The sequence below is a fragment of the Antechinus flavipes genome, chromosome 3 (genome assembly GCF_016432865.1).
Source record: "Antechinus flavipes isolate AdamAnt ecotype Samford, QLD, Australia chromosome 3, AdamAnt_v2, whole genome shotgun sequence".
Taxonomy (NCBI): Eukaryota; Metazoa; Chordata; class Mammalia; order Dasyuromorphia; family Dasyuridae; genus Antechinus; species Antechinus flavipes.
This window is the reverse complement of record NC_067400.1, coordinates 30,282,394-30,296,767: the sequence shown is the minus strand read 5'-3', so window position 1 is coordinate 30,296,767 and position 14,374 is coordinate 30,282,394. Positions and strand designations below refer to the sequence as shown.

The 14,374-nt window shown below is 36.1% G+C and overlaps 1 protein-coding gene across 2 annotated transcripts in view; it reads right to left on the bottom strand.

Moving 5' to 3' along the window:
- The window catches only part of FNDC3B (fibronectin type III domain containing 3B), a 366,338-nt gene that overhangs the window by 97,466 nt on the left and 254,498 nt on the right, over positions 1-14,374 (bottom strand). For both annotated transcript variants that reach the window (XM_051983177.1, XM_051983178.1), the window contains exons 7-8: positions 8,157-8,215; positions 1,363-1,520 (exon numbers count right to left, since the gene is read on the bottom strand). In XM_051983177.1, the coding sequence (XP_051839137.1) occupies positions 1,363-1,520; positions 8,157-8,215 (217 nt within the window). The remainder of the gene's footprint in view (positions 1-1,362; positions 1,521-8,156; positions 8,216-14,374) is intronic.

The window sequence follows — 14,374 nt, the reverse complement described above, 5'->3', positions numbered from 1 at the left end:
GGGTGGGGAATTGAGGTGATAGAAAGTGGGGAAAGTGGATAACAAAAAATAGAAAAGACATTGGGTCTCAAAGAGCCCCAAACAACTGGCTTTTTAAGAATAGGTGACTGGTTTGGAACTGTGCTCAAAAAGTTATGAAACTGTGCATACCCTTTGATCCAGCAGTGTTTCTACTGGGCTTATACCCCAAAGAGATACTAAAGAAGGGAAAGGGACCTGTATGTGCCAAAATGTTTGTGGTAGCCCTGTTTGTAGTGGCTAGAAGCTGGAAAATGAATGGATGCCCATCAGTTGGAGAATGGTTGAGTAAATTGTGGTATATGAATGTTATGGAATATCATTGCTCTGTAAGAAATGACCAGCAGGATGAATACAGAGAGGACTGGCGAGACTTACATGAACTGATGCTAAATGAAACGAGCAGAATCAGGAGATTCCTCATTCTTCATTAGATACCTCAACAACGATACTGTTTGAGGATGTATTCTGACGAAAGTGGATCTCTTCAATAAAGAGAGCTAATTCAGTTTCAATTGATCAAGGATGGACAGAAGCAGCTACACCCAAAGAAAGAACACTGGGAAATGAATATAAACTGCTTGCATTTTTGTTTTTCTTCCCGGGTTATTTTTACCTTCTGAATCCAATTCTTCCTGTGCAATAAGAGAACTGTTCAGTTCTGCACACATGTGTTGTATCTAGGATATACTGTAACCCATTTAACATGTAAAGGACTGTTTGCCATCTGGGGGAGGGGGTGGAGGGAGGGGAAAAATCGGAACAGAAGTGAGTGCAAGGAATAATGCTGTAAAAAATTACCCTGGCATGGGTTCTGCCAATAAAAAGTTATTTAATAAAAAAAAAAAAAAGAATAGGTGACTGGATCTTTGACTTCACTGGCTCAGGAAATCCCTCGGTCAACATCTTCCACATTACAGGAGGGCTGCTTAGGGGACTGTTGTCTGGCAGGGAAAGTATGTGTCACATGTGAGACCTGGAACCAATTCTTCTTGGATTTGAGGTCAGCTTTTTAGTAGCAGGATCATAGATTTAAAGTGAGAAGGGAACTTAGAATTCAACATTATCAATTTATGTGTGAAAAATCCAAAGTACAGAGAGACACAGCTAGCAAAGTGTCTCTGCTAAGATTTGAACCCAGACTTGCTTGATTTATAATCTACTGTTCTCCTGATTATATCATACTGCCTCTCAAAAAAAGGTTAATATGTACCACTTCTATTACTTAAAAATAAACTTTGAAAAATAAATTTTACTCATTAGACAGGTGAATGACAAACATTCATTTTACTAAGGTTATTCCATTTTCCTTCATGGGGAAATAAATGTTCCATATGATCTTACCTGTAAATTATCTTGTACTTTCCATCCCTCCCTTTGTCTGATAAGGCCACTTCATAGCTGTAGGGGTAGGGTGGGCTGTTGTGGGGTCTGTCTCCACTTGAAAGACCAGTGGGAGGGGACCATGAGAGCAGAACTGTCCTTGCCTGGACATTAGAGACCTAATGGATTAGAAAATCTGGATTAAATGGTCAAATAGATTCCATAGAAACCCTCTGCTACTCACACCAAATGCTAACAGCATTGTAATTACAAGCTCAAACATGATACTGAGTTTTCGTTTGCCAATGGGTAAAAAAAAAAAAAAAACTTAATTAAAATGGGTCACCAAAAGAAAGACAAGAAATATAGTTTGCCCAAGTCTTAATAGCATCATGAACCACACCATATATCATTCAACATCTGGCCTGATTAACGGAAAACATCTGTACCAACAACAGGGATACCGTACTAGGTGGATACATAATATATCACAGGAAAGGCCCAACTGTGTCTGTTACTTTCATACAATTATAATAAAGTTAAGACTCAGTTCTCTCAAAGTTGAATTCAGTAACGATACTGCACAATTAGATAATTCTCTGAATTAAAATCTAATTAATAAAGATACTTAAAAGGATGGAGAGAAAACATATCTCAAATATGGAAGTGCTGTGTTCCAATGCTACTTCTAACACTATTGTGTGACAAATCACCTTATTTTCAAGGATCCACAGAAACACAATCAGATATAGAGAAGCTGCTGATTTACATTTACATTTACATTTCTGTGGGGGTTTCTATCCCAGCAAAATCATAGATCTAGTGCCTTTCCTTCCACATAACCCAACCCTATTCAGGGCATTTATTGTCCAACATCTGGAGTTGGAAGATTTACATCTGAGCTCAACAATTTACAAACCTGAGTGAGATTTGGCAAGATATTGAGTTTTTTTTAGCCTCATTCTCTTCATCTATGAAGTGAGGAGGTAAGATTTCCCTGAGGTTCCTCAAACTTCTAAATCTATGATCACTAAATAATAAAGAAAGCAACGCATTCTAGTAATTGCTGAAAAATCATGGTTTAATAATGATTAGGGGAAAAAATGAGTCCAAATAACCAATGAATTTCTTATTTCTCTATCTCCATTGTATAATGATAATTATCGTAACCTGACTGGAATGGTAAGTAAAAAAAAATATTGGGGGGGAAATTAAAAAAAAAATTGCATCACTTATATTTTGCAGTGTTGCTATCTCCTACCCCATGAAAGAGCAATCCCTTATAACAAAGAATACATAAAAAAACAACAACAATAACAACAACAATAAAAAAAAAAAAAACCTCCAGCATATTGGGGAAAAGTCCCATATTATTTGCAGCCTTCCACACTAATAGTTCCTCAGCTGAATAATGAAGGGAGAGAGATGTCTTACCATCTTCCTTTGCTAGAGCCAAATTAGGTCATTATAATTTGACACCATTCTGTTGTACTATCTTTTTCACTTATGATCTTTCTAGTACAGCATTCACCACTTTGTATCAGTTTCTATAAGTCTTCTCATGATTCTTGGCCTTTGTCACATTGATTGTTATTAATAGCATAAATATATTCTGTAACTTTTATGTCCCAGAACTTGGTCAACTATTCCACAGTTGATGGGAATTTACTTTGTTTCCAGGACTTTGCTAGCACACACAAAAAATGCTGCTATAAATATCTGATATAGATGAGAGTTCTCTTTTTTTATCACTGACTTCCATGGGATAGTTCTCTTTTTTAGTCACTGACTTCCTTGGGGTAGTGGAATTTCTGGGTCAAAGGAAATTTTATTTGCTTTCTTTGCAAAATTTTATTGTGATTAAAAAAGAGAAACATGGCAAACTTGAATTTGAAAAAAAAAAAAAACGAAGTCTGCTTAGCAGTTTATTTTTAAATTTTCCAACAGGAAAAGTATCTGCTTAAGAACGATACCCTTTTCCCTAACTCTGTTTGTGCCTCTCATTCCTCCGTTCAGTGACCTTCAATAGCTCTCTATTCCCTATCAACTAAAGTTCAAACTCCTATATTTAACTTACAAACCTCTCTATAAACTATAGTCACCATTATTTTTCAAGCTTATTCTCTCTTCCCAATATTTTCTATCCCAGGCCTTGAACAGACACCTGAAATTTCCTGCCACCATGCTCTCACGAACAATGTATCCTATGTCTGAATGGTCACCTGTGTTTTATATCCTCCCATGAGTCTATAAAATTTGAGGCCAGGGATTGCACTATATTTAAATATGTCATGTCTTCTAGCATAAAAAATAGAGCTTTGCAGAAGCTAGGTGAAGTGAATTGAGTGTTGGACCTCAGGTCAGGAAACCAGTGGTTCAAGTCCAACCTTGCAGTTCCAGTTCAGCCTCCTAACCCGTAACTCTGGCCAAGTCACTTAATCTCTGTCTCAGTTTCCTGAACTATAAAATGGGGATAAGAGAACATATTTCATAGGGAAATTGTGAGAATCAAGACAGAAAGTATCTGTAAAGCATTTAGCACAGCACCTGAATATAATAGGTAATGTATGAATGCTAGTTAGCTACTATAATAATAATAGAAATTATTATAAAATAGAGGATACTTAAGTATTAGTGAATTATTAATTCATAATCAAACTACAAGAAAAGGAAGAGAATGAAGGGCTTTAAAATAAATGGCTAGAAATACTTTTGTTATCTACTGTCAGTATGCACTATAAATTTTAAGTAGGACTTTGTTAAGAACTTTTTTTTATTATTATTAAGTAAATTGATTAGATTCTGGAGAAAGAAATGACAACTTTGAGAAAATGGTATGCATTAAAAAATAGCTACTATTCCTATAGTTCTTTAGGTTTTGCAGAATACTTTGCATAAATTATGTCGTTTGATTAAGCAATGATTTCATGAATGGCTACTTAAAATAATATTCTGTCTCTCAATAAATAGCCACTATAAATCACATCCCTTAAGAAGCTAAACGGCCATGGATTCCTATCAATTTGCATTCCTGGCTTCAGAGCTTATTTGGGTATCATTTTTCTTTTGAGAAGTTAGCTAAATTAGCATGCTATACTGCAATAAATATTCAACCTGTGACATGTATTTTCCCCTGGTTCTTCAGAGCAAGGTTTATGAAGAAAAACAATCCCTCTTCCTCTAAGGCTAATTTGTGACTTTCTGAGAATGCTTTTTAGGGAGCTCAGAATGCCTCAGGGTAGCAACTAGCTGGATTTGCAATGGAAAAAATACTGGCAGCTTCCCTAGAGGGGTACAATACCATATCCCTTCTCCCTATTTTTTTTTTTTGACAGTTATAAAAAAGTCATATGGCAAGAGAGAGAAATTAAACATATAAGTAGTGGCCATGTAGAGACATAATTATCCCTATCTTCTAGTATGATGCTTTATGTAGAAAAATCTAAAGAGCATTATCTGGAACAATCCAGATGGGAAGTGAGGTTCAGAGACCTGAAGTCATTTCCCAGTAGTAACAAAAATCACAGATGGGGCCTTAAAGGCCACCTAGTCCACAGCCCTCACTTTACAGAGGAGGAAACTAAGGCTTAGTGGGAAGACGAGGGGAAATGATTTCCTCAAGACAATAAAACTAACAAGAAAAAACAGGAAGGGGAATTCTAATCTAGGGGGGCATTAGAGAAGGTAATTGTCAGTATACTTCCATTAATTTTGGAAAATATGAATGTCAAAAAGTATGATAATTGGCCAGGAAACATGATAGAGCTCAGGGGTACTTAGTCTTTTTATAGAACATGGATTCCCGTGGCAGTCTAGAATGTGCAGACACCATCTCAGAATAATATTGTTAAATGTATAAAATAAAGTACAGGAGATTACAAGGGAAAACAATTATATAAAAATGAAATGACCAAAATGATAAAAGAAAAAAAAAGTTCAGACTCTCAGGTCAAAAACTCCTATTATAGTATGAAAAATGGGTTTACTAGGCATGTTAATAATTGAAGTTAGTATAAAAATGAGTTTAGAGATCATTAAAAAGCATCTATTTATCATTCATATACACATAAAAATCACTGTCATCTGTTTATTAAAACAATATCCTGAGGAACTGCTATAGAAAACAATTAGCCTAATTTTAGCCAGTTTGTGTACTAGGAAGTGCTACGATTTCATTTCCTTTTAATCACTCACATCTTTTAGCCTGCCTTTCCTCCTTCTACATTTGGCTTTCTCCTCTCCTCATTCTCATTTCCTCCCTGACCCTTTCCCACCCCTCACCCTGGGCCATCAGTGTCAAGCAATGAGGTTTTGCCTGAATCAGAATATCCATCAATTTCCCAACAAGCCTCCAAATTGGGGCTGCCATTATTCTACAGAGAGAACTCAGACTGACTCATCTTGGGCTTGGCTTCAGGGAGGGGTAGAAAGGATGGATGGCCCAAGGAGGTAATTTAGAAGCCCATGAAGGCATTTCAAGGTACCGTGGAAAGGGGACTGACCTCCAGCTTCAAAAATGCCCCAAGACAAGAGTGCAATAAAGTGAGCAAAAACAAACCACCCAATACAATGTTCTCCAAGAAAGAGGTCGTTGTGAATCCAGGAATTTCACAATTAACAGCTTCCTTCCCCAATTTCTAATTGTCTGAAAACCATTAAAGGCTTGAGCATTTTTACAGCTGTTTATTTTTAAAGGAAATATCTCTGACACAGGACAGATGCCTATATTAGGTCAGTTTGCACACTGGTGGGCCTTTCGAATGAATTGTGGCTCGAAACTCAATGAAGTTACTCATTAGCAAGCGTGAACAATAGTGAATGCAAAGTCCAGGTTGTGTCTATTTACAGGGCCAAAGTAAACTGTTCATTAGTATTAGTGAGACTATTTCCAGCATTACGACTTGTGCATAATTAATAGCATTAATTATTGCATTAATAGCATTAAAGCAATTTAGAGGGGAGTTGCTGTTGTTGTTGCTTTAAAAAAAGGTAGGTACCTTTCTAAACGATTTAATATTACTTTTTCAATGTTCTTTCTTTTCTACAGCTATGGTTTTAAATTTCAAATCACTGACTTACATTTGCACAATTCCCATACAGCCATGTCCTGTATACCATAGGCAATCTGAAAACATCTGTCCATGTCTTTGTCTGACTGGTGGAACAGCACCTCTGGTCTGAATTTAGCTGGGCTAAATTGGATCATTTAAGTGGAAAAGAATCTAGTTCAAGGCTTCATTTTATAGAGGAAAAACCTGAGACCAAGAGACTTTTGGGAGGTTTCCTACCTAGCTATGAAAGTAGCATATATATATATGTATATCATCCTATGAAGAAGTAGGACACTATGAGTACATATGATGTTGGACTTGGACAAGCTGGTTACTTTTGTTGAACCATTTTTTCCTTTGTTTTTTATTCTTTGTTATAAGGAAAATAAGGAAAGAGAACTCTATAGAGAAATCACAGAAATATAGCTACAAAAGATATCAACAGGAATTTTAAAAAGCTATGAGATTAGTAGAAAAAGAAGTATCATGGGATGTTGAGAAGATAGAAACATAGCTTCTGATATATTCAAGGCATGGGCTGTACACACTAAGGACACACTGTATTTCCAAGTTGAAAAATTTCATTTATTATTATTTCTCCTGGAAGGAAAAAAAAAGGCACCAGTAAAATGAAGCACTGTTGGGATAAGTGTGTGTGTGTGTGTGTGTGTGTGTGTGTGTATACACTTGTCTTTGTATAAATATATTTACATTTACACACACACATATATAAGTATAAACATGGTAGATAAAAAGAAAGGTGGACAGAGAGGAGAGGAGAGATGACTACATGAAGAGATGGATAGAAGGGTAGATAGATTTATATCACAGACCTAGAAAGGAACCTCTTCATTCAACAGTTTAAAAAACACATACATACAATGTTTATAAATATAAGCATTTATATATACACACAGTTGTGTGATAAAGCTCCAAATATTTTTGAAAATAAAGAGATGGACAATTTATATCACTCGAAGAGTAGATTTGGGGCACACATCCAAGGATACAAAATCTGATAACTATTCACCTTGATGAGATGTCCCAACTCTTGCAGAGGATTTGAAAAATGGGTCAGCTTTGAGAGAGAGAGAGAGAGAGAGAGAGAGAGAGAGAGAGAGAGAGAGAGAGAGAGAGAGAAAGAGAAAGAAACTTCTGTTTTTATGAAAGATTTCCTCTGGCTCTGATGTGCTCCATCCTAGGAGAAAAACTGAGTCAACATTTTGGCTTGTTAAACTTGGATATCAGAGCACCTAGAGGTTACAAAGCTAAATATTTAAACCACAGACTCTCCCACTGTGTTGATTGTTGTTTACTCCAGGTGGACTGAATATTATGGAAATAATTTCTTCCTGATAACATCCAAATGCTAATATAAAATTAACTAGTCAAAATAATTAGAACATCAGTTTGGGTTAAGTTGCTATTTATATGGATAAGGAGCAATTTCGCAAAAGAAAACATAAGACCAGTCTGGGCTAGGGATCTGAGAAAGGAAATCCTGAGGTGGTTGGAAGGCGGGAAGACTATCCCTTTGCGCTCAGAACGTCTAAATAAAGAGGTCTGGGTATACTATGACAACACAGTAGGCTCCTGTTCAGGATTTTTCATGCTCTATTAATAACCAAAGACGATTTCATATTTTATGAGGAACCTGAAAAGGTTCATGGCCCTTCCTCTTAACTACCATCTGGTAGAAGAAAAGAATACAATTTGAAATATTTATGCGACTGTCATTGATGCTGAGAAATCCTGAAGACATACCTGTGGTTTCTCAATTCCTGAAAGAATGTCTTGAACCCTTTTTGCTTCCGAGTCATACTCTATGGGGAAAAAAAAAGAGAGAGAAGAAAAGAAAAGAACAGTAAGTTACTACCAGTAGATGGCACCCACTCCCAAATCCTTCAGGTTTTCACAATGGCGTCTTAACTTGGAGACATAACAACTCGGCGTTCCCTAGCAAGTGAACTCTTGGCAACATTTTTCTATTAGGGAATGAAAACCACAAAAATCATATCTTATCTATCACAAGGCTCACTCTGCACAAGGACAGGAGTTCTGGGTGGAGGGATCTGGGATATGATAACTTGGAAACATCTAGCTGGGGCACACATGTTGAATTTAACACTGGTTTTATTTAGCAAGATGTCAGCCCTATGAGAAAGTTAAGAGATGGAAGGAACTTTCAGACACAACTCAGTCCAATCTTCTTATTGAAATATGATGAGAAACTCACCTGCAGCCACTATAGTTCAATGGTAGAAATGGGATGAGGTTCTAAAATTCAGTTTAATTATTAGGAGTCAAGCACTGTACCATGTACTGGAGAAGCAAAGAGATAAATGATTATTATATGCCTGGAGCCTAGTACAATACCTGCACATGGTACACAATTAATGAATGCTGGGTAACTGATCAACTCTCTCTTTGAAAGAATGAAGTGATAAAGCAATGTCGATTTTCATCCCTCTGAAGGCTGTCCTTCACACCGTCCTTTTAGAGAGAAGGGTCGAAAGCAAGAAGGATGAAAGGCTGAGAAAGGGTTATGAGATAGAGCACAAAAACAGCTGATGACATTCAAGAAAGTGATTACAGAAGGATGTAAGCCTTTGAAGAGCAAAGCCAGTTTTATTTTTGTCCCTGTATACTTAGCAGGCAAATAATAAGTGCTGATTGGTTAATAAGTGAGGACTGGTTGACTAGTAGAATGATAGGGACAAAGCTGGGCTCAAAAGGATTTAAGAAACCATGCTTAAAAAGTCTGGCAGTGAAAATTAGGCAAGAGATGCGACAGTAACCTGGAAGAATTAGCAAGAGTGAGAGCCATTTTCAAAGGAAGTACATAAATAAATAATAATGATAATAACAATTAACAGTGATGGTGATGATAGTAAAAGACAAGGCCCAGGATGCTATGAAGCAAATGGAAGTTGGTCCAGGAATAATTTTGATGTGCACACTGAGAACTTTGCAGAACTAGCATGAGTTAAAAAATTGGTAAAAGAAAAACAGTGCTTTTAAAAGGAAAATGTGCCACAAAAAAGCAACTTTATGTCTAAAAGAATGTGAACATAAAAGCAGGAGTGAATTAGTGGGTAGTGATAGGAATGCAAAGGAAAGAAAACAGAATTTAGGGTTAGCAAACAAACAAAAACCCAATAAACTCAGAGGTACAAGCAAATAGGATGCTATTGTTTCTGTATTCTTAGTAAAAGGGGAATGACCTTTATTTTGAAAATGAAAGAACAAAAATAGCTAATAGAGAATGCACAAGATGAGTAAGGAGATAGGAGATGAGCATCTGGGAGACCTGATGAATTCAAGTTACAGAAGCCAAAAGCACTGGATCCTCTGGGCCTAAAAACCCAAAATTAAAGCTAGCTGAGGTAATGGCTGAGCTAGTCGCTGTCAGTGATATTTGAAAACTTGTGACAATCCAGAAGGATACCATGTAATTGGAAAATGTCCTCATTAAAAAAAAAGAATAATAATAATAACCCAGACCATCCAAGAGTTGTTCAACTACAGATACTATAGATTAGTGAGCTGACCTTGGATTTCTGGGAAAGCTCAAGGAGGGGTCATTAAGAGATGGCTAGGGCCTGTTTATTGGGTGAAATGGATAACACAAAGAACTGACTTATGCCAGCTTAAACTTTTTTTGGACTTATTACTAAACAATGAGCAGAGAGGGAAATACTGTAGTCAGTTCATCCAGATATTAGCAAAGTTTTTGATAAATCATCCCATTAGTCCTCTTGTAGAAAAGATGAAAGCAGAGAGAAGTTCCAAGAGGAACAGGTGGTGCTTAGGAAGGAGAAGGCAAGATTCAAGGAATATGATAAGAGTGTTTAAAAACCTGAAAGGATATTGGGGGAAAGAGGGGAAAGCTTAGAGACATGTTGCAAAAATGATGAAAGGACAGTCGAGAGAGATCAACGTAGGCACCATGTCAGAAAAAGCTTTCCAATAATCAGGACTATACATAAGTGGAATGGGCTATTTTGTGAGGTGGGGGGAGGGATTTGTCTTCCTTGAATGTCTTATCTTGGTTCTAAGTCCTTCCTTCTATATTTTCCTTCTATTTATTATTTTCTATTTAGCCCATACAAATATTGTTTTGCATATATTCGTTAGCTTCTAGTCCTCCAATAGATTGTAAACTCCTTGAAGGAAGGCACTTTCTTTTGTTAATTTTGCAAATCCCATCCTTAGCAAAGAACCTGAAATATAACAGACACTTAATAGATATTTACTGATTATGTTACAGAGAGGATTCCTTTTGTTTTGGGACTTGACAACATGACTATTGAGGCCACTTCTAATGCCCAGATTCTATGATTTCATTATCAGTGTTACATTTTACATACTCTTTAAAAATATATATATAAATGTTAAGTTTCATAAATAACCCTCCTTTTAGTCCTTAACTGGATATTGAAATACTCATATTTATTGATGTTAGTTAAGTCTGTGATAAAAAAAAAAAAGGAAGTAGAAAAGCAAAAATACTTAGGAAAACCTAAATTTAAATCCAGTCTGAGACACTTACTTATTTAGGTGACACCGGGCAAATCATTTAATCTCTATCTGTTTCAGTTTCTTCATTTTTAAAACTATAAGAATAGCTTTTACTTGTCAGGTTTATTGTGAGGATGAAATGAAATATTTGTAGCATACTTTACAAATTCAGAGTTCTAATACATGTTATGTATTATTATTATCATTATCATTTCAGTACACTGGAAGACAAGGAGCAATATTAGATATCTAGTACTCATATGCTCTGAGTGTTCATCTTTATCAAGGTTTTTTAAATATCTTCCCACTTATGACTCCTTTTGCCCAAAAAATTTACACATGATCCAGGGTATATAGATATATTAAAAAAGTATATACTGATTTTTTTCTTGCACAGCATGACAAATGTGGAAATATGTTTGGATAATTGCACATGTTTAACCTATATTAGTTTGCTTGCTGCCTTAAGGAGGTGGGAAGGAAGAAGGGAGGGAGAAAAAATTTGGCAATCAATATTTTGAAAGCGTGAATGTTTTGCAAGGAAACTATCTTTGCATGTATTTGGAATAATAAAATAGTCTAAAAGGTACCAACCTCCCAGGTACACAAATCAAACATTTATTCACAACTATCACATTTAGTTATGAAACACCATATGAGATCTTAAATGCATTTAAGAAGCTGGAACCTATATAGTTTGAAAGACATATAAAAGAAGGGTTAACCCATTGTACAGATTTAACGTGAACCAATGATAATGAAGAAATGTTCCAGGAAGATTATAGGTAACTTAAAGGAAGATATGATTTGACTTTTGTTTTGATAATCCAAACTCCAGGCAAATAGCAAATACTCAGTAAATGCTCCCCTATTTCTTTCAATTGATTGCTTCGCTAGAAGTGCCAACGAAGCTCAACAGAAAACCCAGAAGCAGGCATGACGCTGACTAACCAAGTAGAACAACTTAGATTTCTAATAATCCATCAAGTTGAAGAGTGATTGAACACAGAAGTCCTCCTCCACACTGGAAAGATCATTGGGTTTGAGTTGGGAACTGGAGATCAAAGCATGCCTTTGATACTTACTAAGTATATGACCTAATCCCATATTTTCTTTCTGTTTATCAATTTCCTCATTGTAAAAATAAGACAGTCAGTCTGGGTGGCATTAAGGTCCTTCCAGCCCCCAAATCCTTCTGGGCGAAGAAGTGGCCAACTAGGGATGGGGAAAATGAGGCACATGCAATATTCAATGTGTGAATGTACTCTACTGGACTGTGAAGGGAAGGTGCTATTAGGGAAGGGGGAGATAGTATTACTGGGAAATGACAGAGTGACAGTGATGTTTTAAAAAGCATCATTAAAGCTGTTGGTTTTTTTTTTTTTTTTAAAGAATCAATCTGGTGGCAGCTGCATATAAAATGTTCCTCAAAAGCTAATGCATCAATATGAATGTTGTCTTCTCAACATGATCTGAATAACTAAGTTAATTCAATTCACCACGCATTTCTCCTTTACAAAACACTGACATGTGTCTGAGAGTGACCTGGACATGACTCATCCCACTAACAAAATCCCATCATGGCCCAGCTGCACCTCAAGTGGAAGTTATGAAGCTTGGCTTAAATTTTCCATGAAACAAAGCCAGTCACAAACATGCAGACATGGGCTCCCAAGAAGGGGGTTTGGAGGTGGGGAGATAAAGAACAGGAACAGAATGTAATTCTCTAAGAAAATTAAACATTTTTAAAGGCTACAGCCTCAGGGTTGGTACAGAGATTCCTTATTTTGATATAGAGGTACTTTGCAAGATTTTTCTTTTCTCCTATTTTGAAAGGTAATTGAGAGTTGGCTACATTTTTAAAAAAAAATTGATGCCTTTTCTTTTAATGTTATATTTGTGTGTGATGCTTTCCAGTCTCTATACATCTTTTTATTTCATCTTAATGTTTCAATCACCTTAATTTCAGAAGAAATTCTTCTCCCTTTTCTGTCCAGTGAGCTGCCTCATGTAATAAAAAATGAAAACTGAAGGGGAAAAATACCAACCCCCACTTCAGCCAAAGTAATCAACAAATCAGGCGAATGCATCACCATGCTTCATATCCACACTTCTTTACTTCTGAAAGTAGGAGAGATAACAGCATTTCCACAACCTTTCTCTGGGGCCATGATTGGTCATTATAATTACACAGAGTTGAGTTTCATCTTAATGGTCTTTCCATTTAAGTTGTTGCAATTGTGATGTATGTTATATTGACTTCTTGGTTTTGTTTGTATCACTTTATCAGTTCACATGAGCCTTATTACTTCTCTGAATTTTTTGTATGGCTTCTTCTTACAGTATAGGAATGTTTCCTTCTGTATTCATGTGCCACTATTTTTGGAGGCAGCACCTACTGGTGGGCAGTACCCACTATGTGTTCAACTCTTTTCTTAATTTTATTATTATTTTTAACATTCTTTGGTTTTTAAATTTAAGTTACTTAAAATTCAAGTTAATTAAGTTAAATTTAAGTTTTCTTCCTCCCATCCACTGAGAAAGCAAATAAAATAAAAATTATGAGTGAAATTATGTAAAGCATTTCCATATTAAATGTATTTTTAAAAACAAAAGAAAAAAGAATAAAGCAAGAAAATTATACTTCAATTTTCACTAATTATCACTAATCTCTCTGAAAGTGGACAGCATTTTTTCATCATGAGTCCTCTGGAATTATCTTGGATCACTGTACACTGATCTGAGTATCCAAGTCTTTCATAGGGGATCATTATTACAACACTGTTTTTACTGTGCATGATGACCTTCCAGTTCTCATTTATTTGCATCAGTTCATTGCTAGGGCTATTATTTTTTCCCCTCTGAAACCACTTTTCTTGTTATTCCTCACAACACAATAACACAATCATGATACAGCATGCTCAGCCATTCCCCAATTGATGAACATTCTCTCAGTTTCCAATTCTTTGCCACCACATTCACATGAAAAACTAAGTGGATGAAGCATACTTCTTTTCCAAAAAATCATAAAGGAGTTGGATCACTGTTCATTAAATCTTCCCAATAGTACAACTCATTGGACTATGAATTAGCCCATGTCAAGTAAGAAGTAAGAGGAGGACTCTGGGAAGATGGGAAAATAATCAAACCTCTCCAGATTTTCTCCCCAAAGAAAACAAAATTGCTCTTCAGGGTGCACATAGATCAGTGAAAATAAGACAGGGCAGAATAGGGGTTCTCCTGGGACAACCCAAGAAGACCAGAAGAAAGACCCTGTATATATTCTTTGACCATCCTCCCCTCCCCAATATCACTACTAGATCTGTATCCCAAAGAGATCAAAGCCATTTATGGCAGCTCTATCTGATGTCACAGACTAATAAGATTCAGAGTAGATTTGAACCTGCCTCCTCTCATTCCATAAGTAGTATTCCTTTCACTAGGCCATGCTTCTCTCCCCG